The 19,714-nt window shown below is 46.3% G+C and overlaps 1 protein-coding gene across 3 annotated transcripts in view; it reads right to left on the bottom strand.

The window, feature by feature from the left end:
* Nucleotides 1-19,714, bottom strand: part of arnt2 (aryl-hydrocarbon receptor nuclear translocator 2) — a 376,808-nt gene that overhangs the window by 16,132 nt on the left and 340,962 nt on the right. For all 3 annotated transcript variants that reach the window (XM_084307418.1, XM_084307419.1, XM_084307420.1), the window contains exons 16-17: nt 19,169-19,307; nt 9,409-9,559 (exon numbers count right to left, since the gene is read on the bottom strand). In XM_084307418.1, the coding sequence (XP_084163544.1) occupies nt 9,409-9,559; nt 19,169-19,307 (290 nt within the window). The remainder of the gene's footprint in view (nt 1-9,408; nt 9,560-19,168; nt 19,308-19,714) is intronic.

Genomic DNA, 19,714 nt, shown 5'->3' with positions numbered 1-19,714 from the left:
CAACGTGTCTTTCATTCCCTGCATGTTTCTTATTTATCGCCGCTGGCGCTGCTATTATTTCAAGATGAGTGACATTTTGTGTTGGTATTGGTAGCGTGTGATGTCACAATCATTCCAGTGATGCATCTGACTGTAGCACCCAGCGAATCAACCAGGACCTTGATGATAGGCATGCTGTCTTCTGATCACTGCTTTCAAAAACACACATTTGTTTCATGTCCTGTATATTTACACAATCAGCCTCGTAGAACTAATTACTTCTCAATCTGTTTTCCTTTCTTTAAAAAAATACTTTTCTCACATTCCTCTATCCATCACCCCATCACAAGGCTGGTTTGTGTGTGTGTGTGTGTGTGTGTGTGTGTGTGTGTGTGTGTGTGTGTGTGTGTGTGTGTGTGTGTGTGTGTGTGTGTGTGTGTGAAAGAGATAGAGAGAAAGAGAGGAGAGAGAGAAAGAGAGAGATGGAGAGACAGAGAGAGATAAAGAGAGAGACAGCAAAACAAAGGAGATGATTGTGGACTTTAGGAGGTCGGGGGCCAGGGACTACAGCCCCCTCAGCATCGACGGGGCACCGGTTGAGAGAGTGAACAGTTTCAAGTACCTCAGAGTCCACATATCCGAGGACTTGACATGGACCACACATTGACAGTGTAGTCAAGAAGGCACGGCAACGCCTGTACTTCCTCAGGCGCCTAAGGAAGTTCCAAGTCAGTCAGAAGATCCTTAAGAACTTCTACTCATGTACAATAGAGAGCATCCTGACTGGCAATATCACCTCCTGGTTTGGGAATAGCACCGCAGAAGACCTTAGCAGACTACAGAGAGTGGCCCGTTCAGCCGAACGCACAATTGGAGGGGGGCTTCCCACTCTCCAGGATTTTTTTTTTTTTATTATAATTTTTTAGCATTTTTACAGCTTTATTGGTCACGCAGGACCGACAGAGGAGAGGGAGAACGGGAGGAGAGGTGGGGACATGCGACAAATAACGATGGGAGCTTGACGTCAGAGGAGACGCTCCGGTCTGTGTTTCACTGCACAGACTGGAATGTGTTCCGCGACACAGATAACATTAATGTCTACACGGAAACAGTGCTGGACTATGTTTGTACTAGGGTGGAAGAAACAATCCCCACTACCAAAATGAGAGTTTACCCAAATCAAAAACCCTGGGTAGACAAATCCGTCCGTGAAGCTCTGAGAGAGCGCACCAAAGCATACAACGACGGCCTAGTGGCAGGCAACATGAATGACCACAAGGTGGCGCGATACAACGTAAGGAGGACAGTGTCAGAGGCCAAACAGCGCTACAGGGATAAAATTGAACTCCAGTTTGAACAAGCTGACTCTAGAGCTATGTGGCAGGGGCTCAAAACGATGACAGACTACAAAGGCGCCTCCCTCAAACTGAACAGTGACATCTCCTTAGCAAATGACCTCAATACCTTCTATGCGAGGTTTGATGCTGGTAATAACAACACCAGCTCACAAGCCACGGCAATGGGGGGGGGGGGGGGGGTCGGCTGCTGATGGAGGCGCAGTGTTCAGGGTAACAGAGCATGAGGTGAGGCGGACCTTTAAAAAAGTGAATATCAGGAAGGCAGCAGGTCCGGACGGCATCCCCGGCCGCGTCCTAAAAGTCTGTGCCGACCAACTGGCCCCAGTATTCACTGACATATTTAACCTGTCCTTAGAACAGGCTGTCATCCCCACCTGCCTGAAGAAGTCCACTATTATCCCTGTACCCAAAAAATCCAAGCCTGCTTGCCTCAACGACTACCGCCCTGTAGCTCTCACCTCCATAGCCATGAAGTGCTTTGAGAAGCTAGTAAAGGGCTACATCTGCTCCTCCCTCCCCATCAACATGGACCCCCTGCAATTTGCATACCGCCCCAACAGGTCCACAGAGGACGCCATAGCTTATGTGCTGCACACAGCAGCATCACACCTGGACAAGAGGCAGGGGAACTATGTGAGAATGCTATTCATCGACTACAGCTCGGCATTCAATACCATAGTCCCCTCCATACTCATAGCCAAGCTCAGGGACCTGGGCTTGAACTATGACCTCTGCCAGTGGGTCTTGGACTTCCTGACTGGCAGACCCCAGGTGGTGAGAGCAGGCAACTGCACCTCCTCATCCATCACCCTCAACATAGGGGCCCCCCAGGGCTGTGTTCTGAGTCCCCTCCTCTACTCCCTGTACACACACGACTGTGTGGCTCAGCGGAGTAGCAATACAATCATCAAATTTGCTGACGACACAGTGGTGGTGGGCCTGATCTCTGCCAACGACGAGAGGGCCTACCTAGAAGAGGTCAAGGTCCTGGCGGGATGGTGCCAGGAAAACAGCCTCTCCCTGAACGTCAGCAAAACAAAGGAGATGATTGTGGACTTCAGGAGGTCGGGGGTCAAGGACTACAGCATCGACGGGGCACCGGTTGAGAGAGTCAACAGCTTTAAGTACCTCGGAGCCTACATATCCGAGGACTTGACATGGACCACACACATTGACAGTGTTGTGAAGAAGGCACGACAACGCCTCTACTTCCTCAGGCGCCTAAGGAAGTTCCAAGTCAGTCAGAAGATCCTTAAGAACTTCTACTCATGTACAATAGAGAGCATCTTGACCGGCAACATCACCTCCTGGTTTGGGAATAGCACTGCACAAGACCGAAGCAGACTACAAAGAGTGACGCGTTCAGCCGAACGCACAATTGGAGGGGGGCTCCCCACCCTCCAGAACATTTACAACAAGCGTTGCAAGGGCAAGGCTAAGAGAATCATTAAAGACTCCAGTCACCCGAACAACTGCCTCTTTGAACTGCTGCGGTCAGGCAAGCGATACCGGAGTCTCAAGGCGAGCACAGAAAGACTCAGAAGAAGCTTCTATCCCCAGGCCATCAGGCTGCTAAACGAACAATGAATGAACACTACACAACAACAACCACCAAACGCACATAGCACACACATCCACACGCACACACTCACTTTAAACAAACACACTGTAGCACCCACTCCACACACTTTATAGCACACACCCACTTTAAACAAACACACTGTAGCACCCACTCCCCACACTTTATATTTATTGATGAAGGATTGCACTACAACTCGTACACCTTACTGTAAATTGTACCTAAAATTGTACCTCATCCCATTTCTGCTTTGCACTAGATAGTACTGTACATTAGTACACTGCATAGTATTGTATATTATATGGTAACTCAGAACATTGTACATATGTCTATACCGAACACTGTGACCTCATTTTTCTTCTTCTAAATTACATGCTATATTATGTTATTTGATACTATCTTGTCTAGCACAGTCTCTGGAGCGTAACAGTAAGAAGCATTTTGTATGAAAGTATTCTGTACTTCTGTATGACAACTATTAAAGAACTAACTAAAGAGCTGGGATCGAACCTGGGTCGGCCGTGTAGGTGCGCAAGGCACTATGGTATGCGCCACGAGGGCGCCCCTCTCCAGGACATTTATAACAAGCGGTGCATGGGTAAGGCTAAGATAATTATCAAAGACTCCAGCCACCCAAACAGCTGCCTCTTTGAACTGCTGCGGTCAGGCAAGCGATACCGGAGTCTCATGGCAAGCACAGAGAGACTCAGAAGAAGCTTCTATCCTCAGGCCATCAGAATGCTAAATGACAATAACACTATGTAACAACCTTCAAATGCACTCACAGCACACACATCCACACGCACACACTCACTTTAAACAAACAACTCACTGCAGCACCCACTTTACACACTTTAGAACACCTAAACACACTTTATATTTATTGGTAAAGAATTTGCACTACAACCCATACCTCATTACACCTTACTGTAAATTGTACCTAAATTGTACCTCATCCCATTTCTGCTTTGCACTATATAGTATATTGTATATTAGTATATTGTATAGTACATTGTATGGTAACTCAGTTACTTCTACTCTGCATTGAACATTGTACATATGTACATACTGAACACTTGTGTCTACGTACTTGACTTCTATTTTATACTTGCTATACTTATTTTATTTTATACTTATCTATTTTTGTCTAGCACAGTCTCTGGAGCGTAACAGAAAGAAGCATTTTGTATAAAAGTATTCTGTACTTCTGTATGATTGACAACTAATAAAGAAACTTGAACTTGAAGAGAGAGAGAAAGATATAGAGAGAACGAGAGAGATGGAGAGAAAGAGAGAGAGAGAGAGTATAGGGGATGAGACAGAAGTGTTTATGTGAAATAGAGGAATGTTGTGTAGAGAGACAGCTTATCGTTCTGCTATCCTCACTTCACTCCCACTACAACCCAGCAGGGAGGAGCACCATGCTGTGTGTGTGCAGGTAGGAACACACACACACACACACACACACACACACACACACACACACACACACACACACACACACACACACACACACACACACACACACACACCACACACACACACACACACACACACACACACACACACACACACACACACACACACACACACACACACACACACACACACACACACTCACACACACACACACACACACACACACACACACACACACACACACACACACCACATCCTGCACTCTCCCACACACAAACAGACTACAGGTCACTTTAACACATTGACCGCCGGGCATTGTGCCCATCTTATACCACTCTCTGCCACCGTTAAAAGCCTATGGAGATGTTTACCTTCTTTGCAGGGCTATAACTTTTTAAATTGTATTGCTATATTGACATTACTATGGCCCATTCAACATCGATTATCTATCGTTCAGGATGTGGGAACGTTATACTTTTTCATTCATACATTGTTCTAGAATATAAGTATGTTTTTAATCTTTTCTGCTGTAATTCCAAAAAAACGCTAGTTATAGGCCCTGACACATATGATAGATTATCGATTGGCGTTTCTTTCCCATACACGCTATATTAAAAAATTCAAAAGTATATGATCGGTATACATTATGCTTCATCATGCGTGGAGGAAATGGGGGAGGGGTCTTTATAATCCCTTGATCATAAGTAACGGCTTTAGTATGGGTGGATATATTGATCAGACTGATTGCAAACAAGGAAATGCACAATCGGGTTAAAAATAACGTTAGTGTCCTCTTACCGTGCGCCAATGATACTGGAGGAGAAAGATCCCAATTATTCGACGCCGATCGCCTACATCCATTTCCGGTTTGTATGGCGCAATACACGCCGAAATCATATCGATTATTGCGTTATGGCAGCGATCCAAATGTACTATAGTGTTTGTCAGGAGTCCCGTAGCGAGATGTGACTGCCGGAGGAATTTCCTCGACGCACCGATGACAACATCCGGTTTTGGCGAGAGTGTAACTCGCCCGACCATCCGCCAGGCGGCGGTATTGAGCCGTTGCAGTCCCATTTAGGGTCCCGCTGCAGCACCGGGGGTGGGTGGATGAATTATGAATGACATGGCGAAAAAATTAAATATTGATCTAAAAAACACTGTAGGCCTACAGTGATGTTGGCGGTCAACGCATGGCGGGCAATAACGCTGGAAAGCGTTTTTGGCGACCAATGTGTTAAACACAAAAGAAAAGGTCACTTTCAAGGATACAAAACATAACTGTATGTTCTGTATAGTATAGTTAGTATAGCTAAGATAGTTTAGTATACTATACATAGTATGACTGTATATTGTATAGGATATTGTATAGTAGTGTACATAGGAATCCTCATTACCTTTTAATTCATAAGCTTAGCATTGTATTGTATTCTATCTTAGTACTTATTATCTATTATTATGTCTATTTTATTATCTATTATATTTTATTCTATTATTATATTGTATTTTTTGCACAATCGAAGGCGGGCATGACCACCTTCAGTTCACTATATGTCTTGTGTATGTATGTGACGATTAAACCTCTTGAATCTTGATATTGAATCTCAACATAGAGGTCATCCATTTACCCAAGACTGGCTTTCGTATTTTTAAGGTACTTATACCAAGTTGATCAAAATCAGTTTGATATATTGATGTTGAAAACGGGAACGTGAGGAAGCTTAAACATAAACAATTTATTAGATTAGAAAAGCATTAACCCTTTGTAGTGTGGTAGTGAAAGGTTATCCTTCTGTAGTGTAGTAGTGAACGGTTAACCTTCTGTAGTGTGGTAGTGAAAGGTTAACATTCTGTAGTGTGGTAGTGAAAGGTTATCCTTCTGTAGTGTAGTAGTGAACGGTTAACCTTCTGTAGTGTGGTAGTGAAAGGTTAACATTCTGTAGTGTGGTAGTGAAAGGTTAACATTCTGTAGTGTGGTAGTGAAAGGTTAACATTATGTAGTGTGGTAGTGAATGGGTTAACCTTATGTAGTGTGGTAGTGAAAGGTTAACCTTCTGCAGTGTGGTAGTGAAAGGTTAACTTTCTGTAGTGTGGTAGTAAAAGGTTAACCTTCTGTAGTGTGGTAGTAAAAGGTTAACCTTCTGTAGTGTGGTAGTGAAAGGGTTAACCATCTGTAGTGTGGTAGTGAAAGGTTAACCTTCTGTAGTGTGGTAGTGAAAGGTTAACCTTCTGTAGTGTGGTAGTGAAAGGTTAACCTTCTGTAGTGTGGTAGTGAAAGGGTTAACCGTCTGCAGTGTGGTAGTGAAAGGTTAACCTTCTGTAGTGTGGTAGTGAAAGGTTAACCTTCTGTAGTGTGGTAGTGAAAGGTTAACCTTCTGTAGTGTGGTAGTGAAAGGGTTAACCGTCTGCAGTGTGGTAGTGAAAGGTTAACCTTCTGTAGTGTGGTAGTGAAAGGTTAACTTTCCGTAGTCTGGTAGTGAAAGGTTTAACGTGGCACACCTCATTAGCACGCTGGCTTTGTCTGGAAACAATCAACCCAACAAATCCGTCTGTTATGATGGATCAATCTGAAGCCGCTATGATGGATCAATCTTAAGCCGTTATGATGGATCAATCTGAAGCTGCTATGATGGATCAATCTGAAGCGGGCGGGAGCAGCAACCGAGCAACACCTGATACAAATTTGATAAATGCTGAGGGGGATGTCGCCCCCCCCCCCCGTTCTAAGCCAGTGGAGTGACCGAACCTCCGCGCTCCAGGAAAAAAGGGATTCATCGACGAGTCAGGTCACGACTCCCCAACAACTGCTTATGGATCTCTTTACAAGAGAGAGAGGGACTTTTTAACTGCTGCATAACTACTGCATATCTCCCTCTGGGTCGTAAGACCTTTACGGGTTTAGGTGCGGCAGTGAGTTGTGTTTTGACGGTATGTCGGCGTGGATAGTTAGTGACATTTTAATAGCCTCCATAAACATTCCTAACACCATCCTCCACGCCTCCTCTAGGAATAAAGATTAGTGTTTCCTCCGCTCCCGGGCAACAGAGACAACAGGCTCGGCAGACGCTTGTGCAAACCGGCTGGCAACCGCTCAATGTGTGTGTGTGTGCACTTATGTTAGTGTGTGATCTTCTGATAAAATTCATTAAGGGTTCCATCTCTCAAACGGGGAGTCGTCTGTCTCTTATCCCTTTGAAGGGGGAGTAGTCCGTATCTAAGAATCTGTTGTACATATCATAATTTTTCTTTCATATTTTAAGGCAACTCGTAAATTACTGACAACGGAATGATTCGTTCGGTCAAAAAGGTCAAATTTGCAATAGAAAAAGATGCCTTTGTTCCACTTAGACCAGATGTTCTGCCACAGAGTCCTATTTAAGATTAAATAAGATATTCCTTAATTGATCCCCTTGGCGTCATAGCAGCATGGGGGAGGGGAGGTAGAGGTATGGGCAGGGTAATAGAAGAAAGACATGAATATAAGCAATTAAATTAGATCTGAATATAAAAATATGAGACATTTTATCAGTGTAAACAAAGGTGCAGATGAGGGTCTGTATGCCCTATTGGTTATATTATACGTTACAATAAATATAGGCAATAAAGTATTTGAATCTGAAAATATACTATGGTACAAGTAAACAGTATACACAAGGTGCAGTATACACAAGGTACCCTAACTGGCATGCTATACAGTACGTCATACGCTGTAGTCAGTGCAGGTTCTGGTGGTTAACACTCAGAGGTCGGCTCACGCTGTTTGCACCCGCCCGCGGGTAACAAAGGCATTGAGAATTTCTCAGAAATGGCCAGAAAGTCACGCATTTCAGAAATCGGAAAAAAATGAAAAATGGCATTTTTGATATATGGTATATATATGTCTCCTTATTTGCAAAACTTAATACGACTTGTAAATACGTTAATTGTTATTAGATTGCAAGGCTGTTTTCCCCAGCAATAGTTGAAAGAACTACAATGTCGAGGGGAGGGGCTGATTTAAGTGTCGGTGATCACTGACGGTGATCTCCATAAGTAAACACTGACTGAGCTCTGAGCTGAAAAGCTATCGACAACACAGCATTAGCGTTGGCAGCAGCTATCAATCGTATTGGAGAATTCTCTGTTCACGGCGAAGAGGACAGATATTAGGCCATTATTATTATTTTGTCTCGGTCTCAATGAAGACTGAGCAGGCGAGCGAAAGCGAGAGTGAATCCAATGATGACGTCGCCTAGCTAACCCGCACTGTCCGCTTCCATTCATTGTGCTAAGCTAGGCTAATAATAATAACGACTTTGGAGAAGTCAGCCTTATTAGCCTAGCTAACTGGCACTGTCCGGTTCCATTCATTGTGCTAAGCTAGGCTAACGTGACATCACATGCATCTGTACATATCCCTTACCTACTCTTACTACTAGTTACTGTAGTTATGTATCTGTACATATGGTGAAGAAACGGCCCATGTTGTGCTCATTATATATCTATATAACCTATATAGTGTGTGTGTGTGTGTGTGTGTGTGTGTGTGTGTGTGTGTGTGTACTGGTATGTTTGTCTATATGTGTGTGCTCACATATATATATATATATATATATATATATATATATATATATATATATATAATATATAACACTGTAAATCTCAGCTCTCTGTTCAACAGCTAATCAGGAGGATCTCACTCTCTCCGTCTCTCTCTCTCTGTCTATATCTCTGTCTCTCTCTCTCTTTCATTCTTTCTTTCTTTCATTCTTTCTTTCTTTCTTTCTCTCTCTCTAAAAGATTGTGGATTTAGTCGGTGCATGTCTTTTAGCGGAGATAGTTATTCATTTTAAACATCTTTAGAACTCACAGTTCACGTCAAGATGTAGTAAATTATAAAACACACGTTCAATAATTTTCTTTGAATATGTTTATTTTTTAGCAAGTGTATTTGTGGTTGTGGTCCTCATATAGACTCTATTTAGAATGTACAATGTACTCAAAATGTCCCACAATGCACTTCAAGTCAAGTGTTGGAAAATGTATCTATCAAACACAGATGGAGAATTGAGCCAATCAAGTAGAAGGTCTTACCGAACGCTGTGCTGCGGTTGGTCAATCCCGAGTAGGCGTTGCCGCTGGGTGAGGAGGTGGCGGGGGAGGACAGGGGGCTGTAGGAAGACGGGTCCGCCTGGTAACTGTGGCCAGAACCAATACCAAACGGACTGGACTGAGCCTTACCGGACTACAGACAGAGCACAGAGAGAGAGAGACAAGTTACAACAGACTAGAGACAGAGAGAGACAAGTTATAACAGACTAGAGACAGATAGAGACAAGTTATAACAGACTAGAGACAGAGAGAGACAAGTTATAACAGACTAGAGACAGAGAGAGAGAGGTTATAACAGACTAGAGACAGAGAGAGACAAGTTATAACAGACTAGAGACAGAGAGACAAGTTATAACAGACTAGAGACAGAGAGAGACAAGTTATAACAGACTAGAGACAGAGTGAGACAAGTTATAACAGACTAGAGACAGAGAGACAAGTTATAACAGACTGGAGACAGAGAGACAAGTTATAACAGACTAGAGACAGAGAGAGACAAGTTATAACAGACTGGAGACAGAGAGAGACAAGTTATAACAGACTAGAGACAGAGAGAGACAAGTTATAACAGACTAGAGACAGAGAGAGACAAGTTATAACAGACTAGAGACAGAGAGAGACAAGTTATAACAGACTAGAGACAGAGAGAGACAAGTTATAACAGACTAGAGACAGAGAGAGACAAGTTATAACAGACTAGAGACAGAGAGAGACAAGTTATAACAGACTAGAGACAGAGAGAGACAAGTTATAACAGACTAGAGACAGAGAGAGACAGGTTATAACAGACTAGAGACAGAGAGACAAGTTATAACAGACTAGAGACAGAGAGACAAGTTATAACAGACTAGAGACAGAGAGAGACAAGTTATAACAGACTAGAGACAGAGAGACAAGTTATAACAGACTAGAGACAGAGAGAGACAAGTTATAACAGACTAGAGACAGAGAGAGACAAGTTATAACAGACTAGAGACAGAGAGAGACAAGTTATAACAGACTAGAGAGAGACAAGTTATAACAGACTAGAGACAGAGAGAGACAAGTTATAACAGACTAGAGACAGAGAGAGAGACAAGTTATAACAGACTAGAGACAGAGAGAGACAAGTTATAACAGACTAGAGACAGAGAGACAAGTTATAACAGACTAGAGACAGAGAGAGACAAGTTATAACAGACTAGAGACAGAGAGAGACAGGTTATAACAGACTAGAGACAGAGAGAGACAAGTTATAACAGACTAGAGACAGAGAGACAAGTTATAACAGACTAGAGACAGAGAGAGACAAGTTATAACAGACTAGAGACAGAGAGAGATACAAGTTATAACAGACTAGAGACAGAGAGAGACAAGTTACAACAGACTAGAGACAGAAAGAGACAAGTTATAACAGGCTAGAGACAGATAGAGACAAGTTATAACAGGCTAGAGAGAGAGCGAGAGAGAGAGAGAGAGAGAGAGAGAGAGAGAGAGAGAGAGAGAGAGAGAGAGAGAGAGAGAGAGAGAGAGAGAGAGAGAGAGAGAGAGAGAGAGAAATGTGTGTGTATGGCAGTGTGTGTGTGTGTTGGACAGGGCTAAGGAAGACAAATGAGCCTGTTAACAACCATATGCTGTTCACACGCACGCACACACACACTAAGGCTGAGCCCGAACGTTCGAACGTTCTAACGTTCGTTCGTTAAGCTGACATTCGGACTTTAATTAATGGGTTCGAACGTTCAGTGAAAAAAAATAAAGCAGGCGCAACGACGGTGAGGCGATGTGAAGCGGCGCGTCCCCCGAGTGCCGAGTCGCTCGGCTCAACCAGTATGGTCTCTGCCGGGCTGTTGCTGGATACTCAACCAGAGCTCTAGTCTCAACCAATGCAATAGAACAATTTTGATTGAATGACAATTACGTCACACCGCTTGCACCCGCCTCTGCTGTTACCACCAATCGGCAAGCGTTTATTATTTTTTTTTACTTCCGGCAATGCCGCCATTGATCTGCTTGAGAGAAGCATTAACGTAGCGTTAGCTCCCCGCCGAGGAAGTAAAAGTCGTAACAAGGTTTCCATAGGTGAACCTGCGGAAGGCTCATTAATGAATACCAGCCTTTTTCGGCCACGGAGTGCGAGCTTCATGGCGGGAGGTGGTTGCGTTGGAAACAACTCTGGCCGAGGCGGCAGGCGTGTTGGGAGCCCGGCGGGACCCCCGCGCCGGTGTCTCTCTGTCGTCCCCCGTTCCGAGGTAGACTGTGGAAGGAGCCGAGGCGTGCGCCTCTCTCCTTCCCGTCGACCAAGAGTGAATACCTGTTATTGAACGTGTAACACTAACTATATAACGTTAATGCCACAAAACGAAAAAAATTATATAAAAAAAAAAAATGGGTTGTGCACTCTCTATGGACGTGCAATCGTCTATGTTAGGGTCGGTGGAGGCTACGGTGCTCAATCCACAGAACACAGACTTCTTAATTTCCACCTCCTCTGGACTTGCTTCCCTCGGGATAGGCATGGGCCACTGTCCTTCCGGGAGTCTTAGGAATGCGGGGCCGTCACTGTAGACATTGCGACGGGTGAGGTCATCCAGGGGCATCCCCCGGGTGATGACGTCAGCTGGGTTCTGTTTTGTATCAACGTAGCGCCACTCTGTTTCTCCGGTTAACTCTTCGGTTAAGTCTTGAATCTCGGTGACTCTGACTCCCACGAAGACTTTGTACTTGCATGAGTCCGATTTGATCCAGGCGAGTACCGTCGTGGAATCTGACCACAGGATTGTTCTAGACACCGGTATGGTGAGCTCACGTTGGATGAGCGTGGCTAGGTGCGCTCCGGCTAGGGCTGCGCAGAGCTCTAGACGTGGGATAGATTGTTGCTTGCGTGGGGCTATTCTCGAGCGGGCGAGGACAAATGCTGTGTAGATCTCTCCCCCCTGGTCTTGGGCCCGCAAGTAGGCTACTGATCCGTATGCGACCTCTGAGGCGTCACTGAAGACGTGTAAGTCCATTTTACATGTCTCTGGCCTCACCGTGGGTGGGAAGTAGCTTCGGCGCATATTAACGCCTGGGAGTGAGTGGAGCTCCATCTCCCACTCTCTCCAGGTGGATGCAAGGTGTGCGGGGATGGGGTCGTCCCAGCCCTGGTCCTTGTCCCACAATGCTCGTACAATCATTTTTGCCCTGGTGGTGTACGGTAGAATACATCCTAGCGGGTCATATTGTCGGGCGAGTGTTGTGTACACACTCCGTCTGGTGGTCGGCGCCGCCGCCGGCCTTCCCTGCTCCGTAGTCAGGGGCTTGTGTCTGTAGTGAAGCGAATCTGTTTTGAATCGCCACACCAATCCCAGGGTCATCTCCTGGGCTTCTCCCGGGATTGTAGCCATCCAGGTCTCGCTGCTGGCTGCCTTGTCCTCGGAGGAGAGGCTGCGCAGTACTTGCGGATCGCTGCTGGCCCACTGCCTGAGATCAAAGCCGCCTTTGATCAATGAGGCGCGGAGTTTAATCAGGAGAGCCTCGGCTTCTTCCTGGGTTGAAAGGCTTTGTAGACAGTTGTCTACGTAGAAGCTGTTCTTTACGCTGTGTCGGACCTCTTCGTCCGCTGCTGGGTCCTCTGCTACATGTTTCTGTAGTGCAAATGTCGCACAGCAGGGGCTGCACGTCGTTCCGAAGGGGAGGACTTCCCATTGGTAGATGGCTGGGTGCTCATCTCCTGGCTTCTCTCTCCATAGGAACCGTAACAGGGGCTTGTCCGCCTCTACTAATCTCACCTGCAGGAACATTCCTTTAATGTCCCCGCTGATGGCCACCTTTTCCTGGCGGAAGCGGAGTAGAACGCCGAGTAGGGAGGGGCCGAGTGTGGGACCGGGCAGTAACTCTTTATTCAGATTTTGGGATCCGATCTGGTAGCTGCAGTTAAATACTATGCGGTCTTTACCGTTGTGATGGACCTTGTGGTGGGGCACGTACCACGATTCAGTGGTCTGGTCAGCCTCTTTAATGTCCATCTTTGTGACGTGTCCCGCTGTGATGAGCTTCTCAATCTCAGCGCGGTATACACTCTCTTGGGCGGGGTTCTTGGCTAAGCGCCGCTCCGTGTTCAGCAGGTACCGTTCTATGGCGTCTGTCTTGGCGTGGAAAGTAGGCATTCCTTCTCGCCGCAGGAGTGGCGTGGCGTATCTCAACACGCCGTTGACCGGGACTCTCTTGGTCCCTGTCTCGAGGAGGTGAATGGCGTAAATGTCATCTTTAGAGCGAATGTCTTTCTTTCCATTCTTAAAGGGCATTTGTTCCAAGCTCCATAGCCGCTCTACGTGTTGCAGGAGTGCGGTTTCTCCCTCTGTGACTCGGGAGTGGAGACATCTAGTGGCTGTACTTCGGTTGAGAGATTTGGCGAGCGGGCCTTGGAGAGTCCATCCCAAACGGGTCTCGACTGCTGCAGGGCAGCCTCGGGGTCCGGTATGAACCCGGTCTATCGGGACAATGAGGTCTGCATGGTCGGAGCCTATCAACAGGGTCGGCATAGCATTGTCTATGAGCGGGATCGGTAACTTGCGCAGATGTGCATATTTCTCCATCAGCTTGGCGACGGGGTATGTGTACCGCGACAGTCCTATTTCTTGGCTGGTGAAAGCGTCTGCAATCTGGTACCGTCGCTCAGGCTGGCCGCTTGCTGCGATAGAGAATGAGACATTCTCGCCCTTTATCGTCTTCAAATCTCGTCTTATTGTCCGAATTGTCATTTGGGTTTCGCTTCCCCGCAGCCCTAGCTGGGCCGCAGCGGAGGCGAGCAGCAGGGTCTTCTCTGACCCGTCATCGAGGACGGCGTAAGTGTCCAGGACTTTATTCTGGTAGCTTAGTGTCACACGCACTACTTTTAGGAGTACTCGGGCTCCACTGCTGCTGGCGGGATCGATGTACATGGCGCTCGCTTTGCGGCTGGATGGTGCAGGTGAAGGGCGCCGTCTGTTACTGTCGTGAAGTATGTCCAGATGGGCTCCATCGCACTTGGTGCACCTTTTCTTTAAGCGGCATTCGGCTGCCATGTGTGAGCGCGCACAGCGAAAACAGCGCTTGTTGGACTTTATCCACTGACCTGCTTCCTCCGCGTTCAGCTTGGGGAAGGAGTCACATTGCGCTAGCCAGTGTTCTTTCTCACAGTAGGGGCACACTATCTTCCACTTCTCCGTTCTGGAGGGGGTACTGTGGCTCCTGCTGCTCGGTACTGACTCCGATTGGTGCATCACAGTCACCGATCTTCTTCCATCATTTAGTCGTCTGGTTCCTTCTCTGGAGCCAGGGGTGCTCCGTCCGAATGTATCTAGCCGTAGGCTGCTGACTTCTCTCGCCAGGAAGTCTGCTAGATCGAGGAGGTTCGGTTCGGGGCCATTCGGGTCTCTGTGGTCCCTCTGCCGCCTAAAGCGCTCCTGACGAGCGGGCGGCAGCTTCTCCAGAATCCTTTCCACATTTGAGTTGGCGTAAAGTTCATACTTCCCCTTCTCTCTTTGCGCTCCCAACATCCCTACCAGGGACTGCACTCTGATGGACAGGTCGTCCAATGCTCGATTGTCTATTGCTGGGGGTAAGCGGTCGATGTGTCGGATCTCCTGGATCACGTAATCCCATATGCGCCCATACCTCTGGTCCAATGCTACCAGCGCTGCTGTGTATGGGGTGGTGGAAGTCGCGTAGGCGAGCGCTATATTATGTGCGCGGGGTACCTTTAAGTGCTGCAGTAGGATGGCGTATTTGTGGCGTTCATCCAATACATCCACCAACATGGTCTCCAGACACATGCGGAGTTCTGTATACTGGGCCCGGTTCTCTTGGGTGAAGTCGGGTACCATAGGCGTGCCAATGTATGACGCTGACTGTGGATACATCGGCGAGCGTTGGGGGAGAGGCCTCCTAGGCGAGTCTCCTCCCGCTCCTTGGTATGGGCTGGTACCGGCAGTGTACCATGGCCCGCTTGTCCAGGTGCTGTTCCTCGGTGCGGGTCGTGCGTCGTGCTCACCCGTGTATAGAGTCGGGGGTCTGTAGCGCAGCTCCGCGGGAGTATAGCCTGGGCTGTACCGGACCTCCTGGTCCGGTAGAGTACTGTGCTGTCTTCGGGCGTGGTTCTCCTCCTCTTCCTATTCGTCTTCAGTTAGGTCATCCAGTGCTTGTAGTCTCTGGTTTAGCCTCTCCACAGGATATGCTGCTCCTTCCCGGTTGCTAGGTCTCGCTTGGACCGGTGGGGGGAGGTGGTCTGTGGGGGGTATAGACCTCGTCTGTTGGTCAAGTTCAGGGTTGTTTACTCGGCTAGGGGATGCCGCCCTGGAGGTGTGTCTAGACGAGTTCCTGGAGCCTCTGGCGGAGGGAGAGGGTGTTGTCCGTCTGATCAGCTGTTCTATTAGTTGCGACTGCTGTCTGTCGCGCGCTGCGTCCCGTTGAGCACCGGCTCGTTCTCGGGCCACATTCTCTTCCATCTGAATGCGTCTTATTTCTAGACGTATCTGCTCGTGTTCGCTTCGCTGCTGGATCTGCAGTCGATCGCGTTCACCCTGGAGTCTATCGCGTTCAGTAGAGGCTTTCAGGCTGACGAGGAATGCCTGCTGTAGTGTCCTCTCTGCCTCGCTGGGAGAAGGCGGTTGTATAGGGGAGCCTTCCCTCGGGGTACTCCTTGCGGAGCCTTGGAGTTCTATCTCCACGGTGCTCTCCCCGTCTTCTTCCGTGCCGAGTTCTCTCTCGGTAGCGTTGTATTCCTCCCGGGACTCATCGGGGACTACTTCTTCAGTACTGGCGGGGTGTGAAGTCATGTCTGGTTCCCACTGGTCCCCACCGTGAACTTGGTCAGTTACATTAGAGCCCGTAGGGGCCTCTATGGTCGGGGTAGTCTGGGCGTTGGGGTTAGACATACTTTTACTTTCTAGTTTTACCGCGTTTACTGTTAGTAGAAGACTAGGTTGTTGACTGACAGCGTAAGCCTCTAAGTACTGAGGGAGCCGTCGTTCGCGCTGCGGGCGTTGGTTAGGAGGATCGTTTCGTGGAGTGTTCATCATAGGCCATTTCAATATTAATAACACTATATTAATATTACACTAATTACCATCCGGCTCGAAGGACCAATTGTAACTGAGGGGTACAATTCCCTGACTGTATTACTAGATATGATACTTACTACCACTACCTTTGTACTTAATATTCGGCCACCCAGTACACGGCATAAATATATTATCATGAACACTCTCACGTAGATGAAACGGATCCAACACAAATGTACGAATTAGAAACAGGTCTTTATTTCCTACACAGCGATGGTGTGTAGAATAAGCACTTAATCACTTAATTACATTTATGAATTGAAATAGTATGCACTTTTATGGCAAGGAGTATTCGTCGGTATATCAATAGAGAATGTCCAATCTCTGAAGGCGCAGGTGGTAAATATACGACCTGGAATAGTTAAGGAATAACAGCAATGATACTTTAATGATTATAGGCTGGATACACTAGAGGGGGTTAATCCGGTCGCTTGTAAGCCGACAGGAGTAGGAGGGGGGGGGGGGGGTAGAATCCAGCTGCCTCGTCCGGCCAAGGGTATCCCAGGTGAACCCACTGTAGTGCCGTTCAATGCGCCGGCGATCCTTGGACCACAGATGAAAGCAGGTGGACTCTTTGTGGGCCGGCTCTCTCCGGTCCACGGGGGAGAGACGTGAAGAGACCTCGTCTTGCAGAGCGTCTCCTCACCTTGCGTCCTCTCCAGGGGGGGGGGTTCCAACACACGGCAGTGTCGGGGGTCTTTATCCATGGAATAATCAAAGTATCCAAAGCATAATCCGTGCCTGGGAAGGCGGGCTGTCGTCGGTAGAATAATCCGGTATACAGGTCCACTCGCTCGTCGGCTCTGGGGCTCCTCGGGTGCAGCTTCACATAGGGTCAACCACCCTGGGTAAGCAGCCAGTTCTCTGCCCGAAACGATGGGGTACTGACTACGGTAGTATTCTCACCGCACGAAGCACTATATATTAACAGACTATTATTAGCTTAATAGACTACATCCAACTCGACGATATAGTGCCAAATATGACTATTCAAATATTAATATACACGATGTCTCAATACCGATGGTAGGCCGAACTTGGCCTTACTCCCACACGTGGCGTCGCGGGGAGGCTTTACGTCTGTGACTCTATTGGAGGGTAAGAAACTGGACTGAAAAGAAAGTCCTACTTTAGTAGCGCAGTATATATACGCACTATGAACAAATAGTCCCATTAGTGGTGCGGTAGCCAAATTCCTACGCGGAACTAGGACTTGTTCGTACATGTCGAGCGGTACGTTTGAACTGGGTCTGAGGGGTATGGCAGCCTGGCACCAAGGTCTCGACCAATAGTAGAATGGAGACTATTATGGGATGTTCAGTAGGCTAGAATGGATATTCAATGCATATTGTACAAGGAATATACAAGGGATATCAGGGAATATTAGAGAATATACAAATACAATTAAATATATATATATAAATAAATATATATATTCGGTTTAATCTGGCCCTTCACAACAAATAGGTTAAAGTGTTATTAGTGAGATTTTAGTTTATGGAATATGTTCATAATTTTGAGATTTTAGTTTTTGAAATGTGATAATATTTTCGCGGAGATCCGCCATTTTTTATTAGCGACGTCGCAGAATGATGATTTGTAGTCATATGAGCACAGGGCATCCAGAGCTCTCAATGAGCATTGACATTTCGAAAAACTACAGTACCCAGCTAATTCTAGCTTCCTGCAAGCAAATTACTTGTGTATGAATCTTTTTTATTTCTCTTATTTCTCTGGATACTCTATCACAAAACTGAACGTTATTGGCATAGATTGGAGCGCAGTTAGTGTGTCTACCTTCTGTGAACATTTAGCAACCATCTGTGTTGAAATCCGATCCAAAATGGCGGAGCCATATCCATTCTAAGAATCTAACTGTACATACTGTACAGTCGATTTCATTCTTTGTCTCGATGCACGCCTGGTGATACTAAATCCAAATTTAACTCTGCCATTTGAAAGAGGAGATTTGGCCCGGTCCATAGATGTGCGAGTTGGCTATAATAAGTTCATTTATAGGCCTCATATTCTATATTCTATAATAATATTTCAAATTGCATGGGTCCGGATGGCAGAATTCAGTACTGTATCTACAAAACCTTCTGTTTAATCATCTTCCCTTTATTAATTTCTTTAGATTTTTTTGTTAAAAAAAAATTATTTGATCTCAAGAGGGTACTGAACAAGCTCAGTGGCAGTTTTTCATGTCTGGGCATTTCTAACATGGTGTTATTCACTGTCAAAGATGCAAAGAAAAATCATAATTCATATTCTCCTTTGTTTCATTACAATTCAAGCAAGCCTAGTAATAGACACAATATTTCGGACACTGGGAATACATTCACTGAGGTCCATAGATGTCCCTAGATACCAAGAACATGCAAATGGACCTTGTAGAAGTGGAGCAATATACCATTTACTTAGGTATGTATTTTAGGCGGATTTTCAGAAAATAGGGCTCGGGCTTACCGCTGTCTGAATGAATAACAGCAGGTAGCCTACTGTTCTATCCTCTCATGAATGTGTATGTATATACATGTGTGTGTGAGTGTGTGTGTGTGTGTGTGTGTGTGTGTGTGTGTGTGTGTGTGTGTGTGTGTGTGTGTGTGTGTGTGTGTATGTGTATGTGTGTGTGTGTGTGTGTGTGTGTGTGTGTGTGTGTGTGTATGTGTGTGTGTTACCTGTCCAGAGAAGGGAGGTCTGTTTCCTGACCAGGAGACCTGACCTGGGTTGATCTGGCGGGAGATCTGTGCTAGATTCTGATTGGACGAACCCGATGGCTGGATGTCATTCACCCCTGGTACGTGGATCACTGAAGAACTGTGACACACGCACGCATGCACGCATTTAGAATCTTTATTTATGTCCACATAAAGACAATGTTTAAAGGACACAAATATTATCAGTGCACTTGTACATTGTGGGTTATTCTGATACATTCGTGCCCAAATTGACAATGGCAACCAAAGTTACACATGATGAACCTGACAATCAACACACAGCTCATGGATACAGATAGCAGCGTCTTCTCCAAATTGCGCGGCTGCCAATAATTGCTAACACTGAGCAATATCTTGCTAATTGTTTGGCTCTTCTCTTCAGAAGACCGGCCATCTGAAGGCCTCTTAACACCCAACTTATGAACATGACCCAGGCTTCCAAATATGAAGACTAAAAGTTTACAGTTGTAGCCGAGTTGTGATATGGTATGCTCTAACAGTTGATAC

This window comes from Notolepis coatsorum, assembly GCF_963971535.1.
Source record: "Notolepis coatsorum genome assembly, chromosome: 2".
Classification (NCBI taxonomy): domain Eukaryota; kingdom Metazoa; phylum Chordata; class Actinopteri; order Aulopiformes; family Paralepididae; genus Notolepis; species Notolepis coatsorum.
The sequence above is the reverse complement of the archived record's forward strand: the minus strand, read 5'-3'. Positions and strand labels throughout refer to the sequence as shown.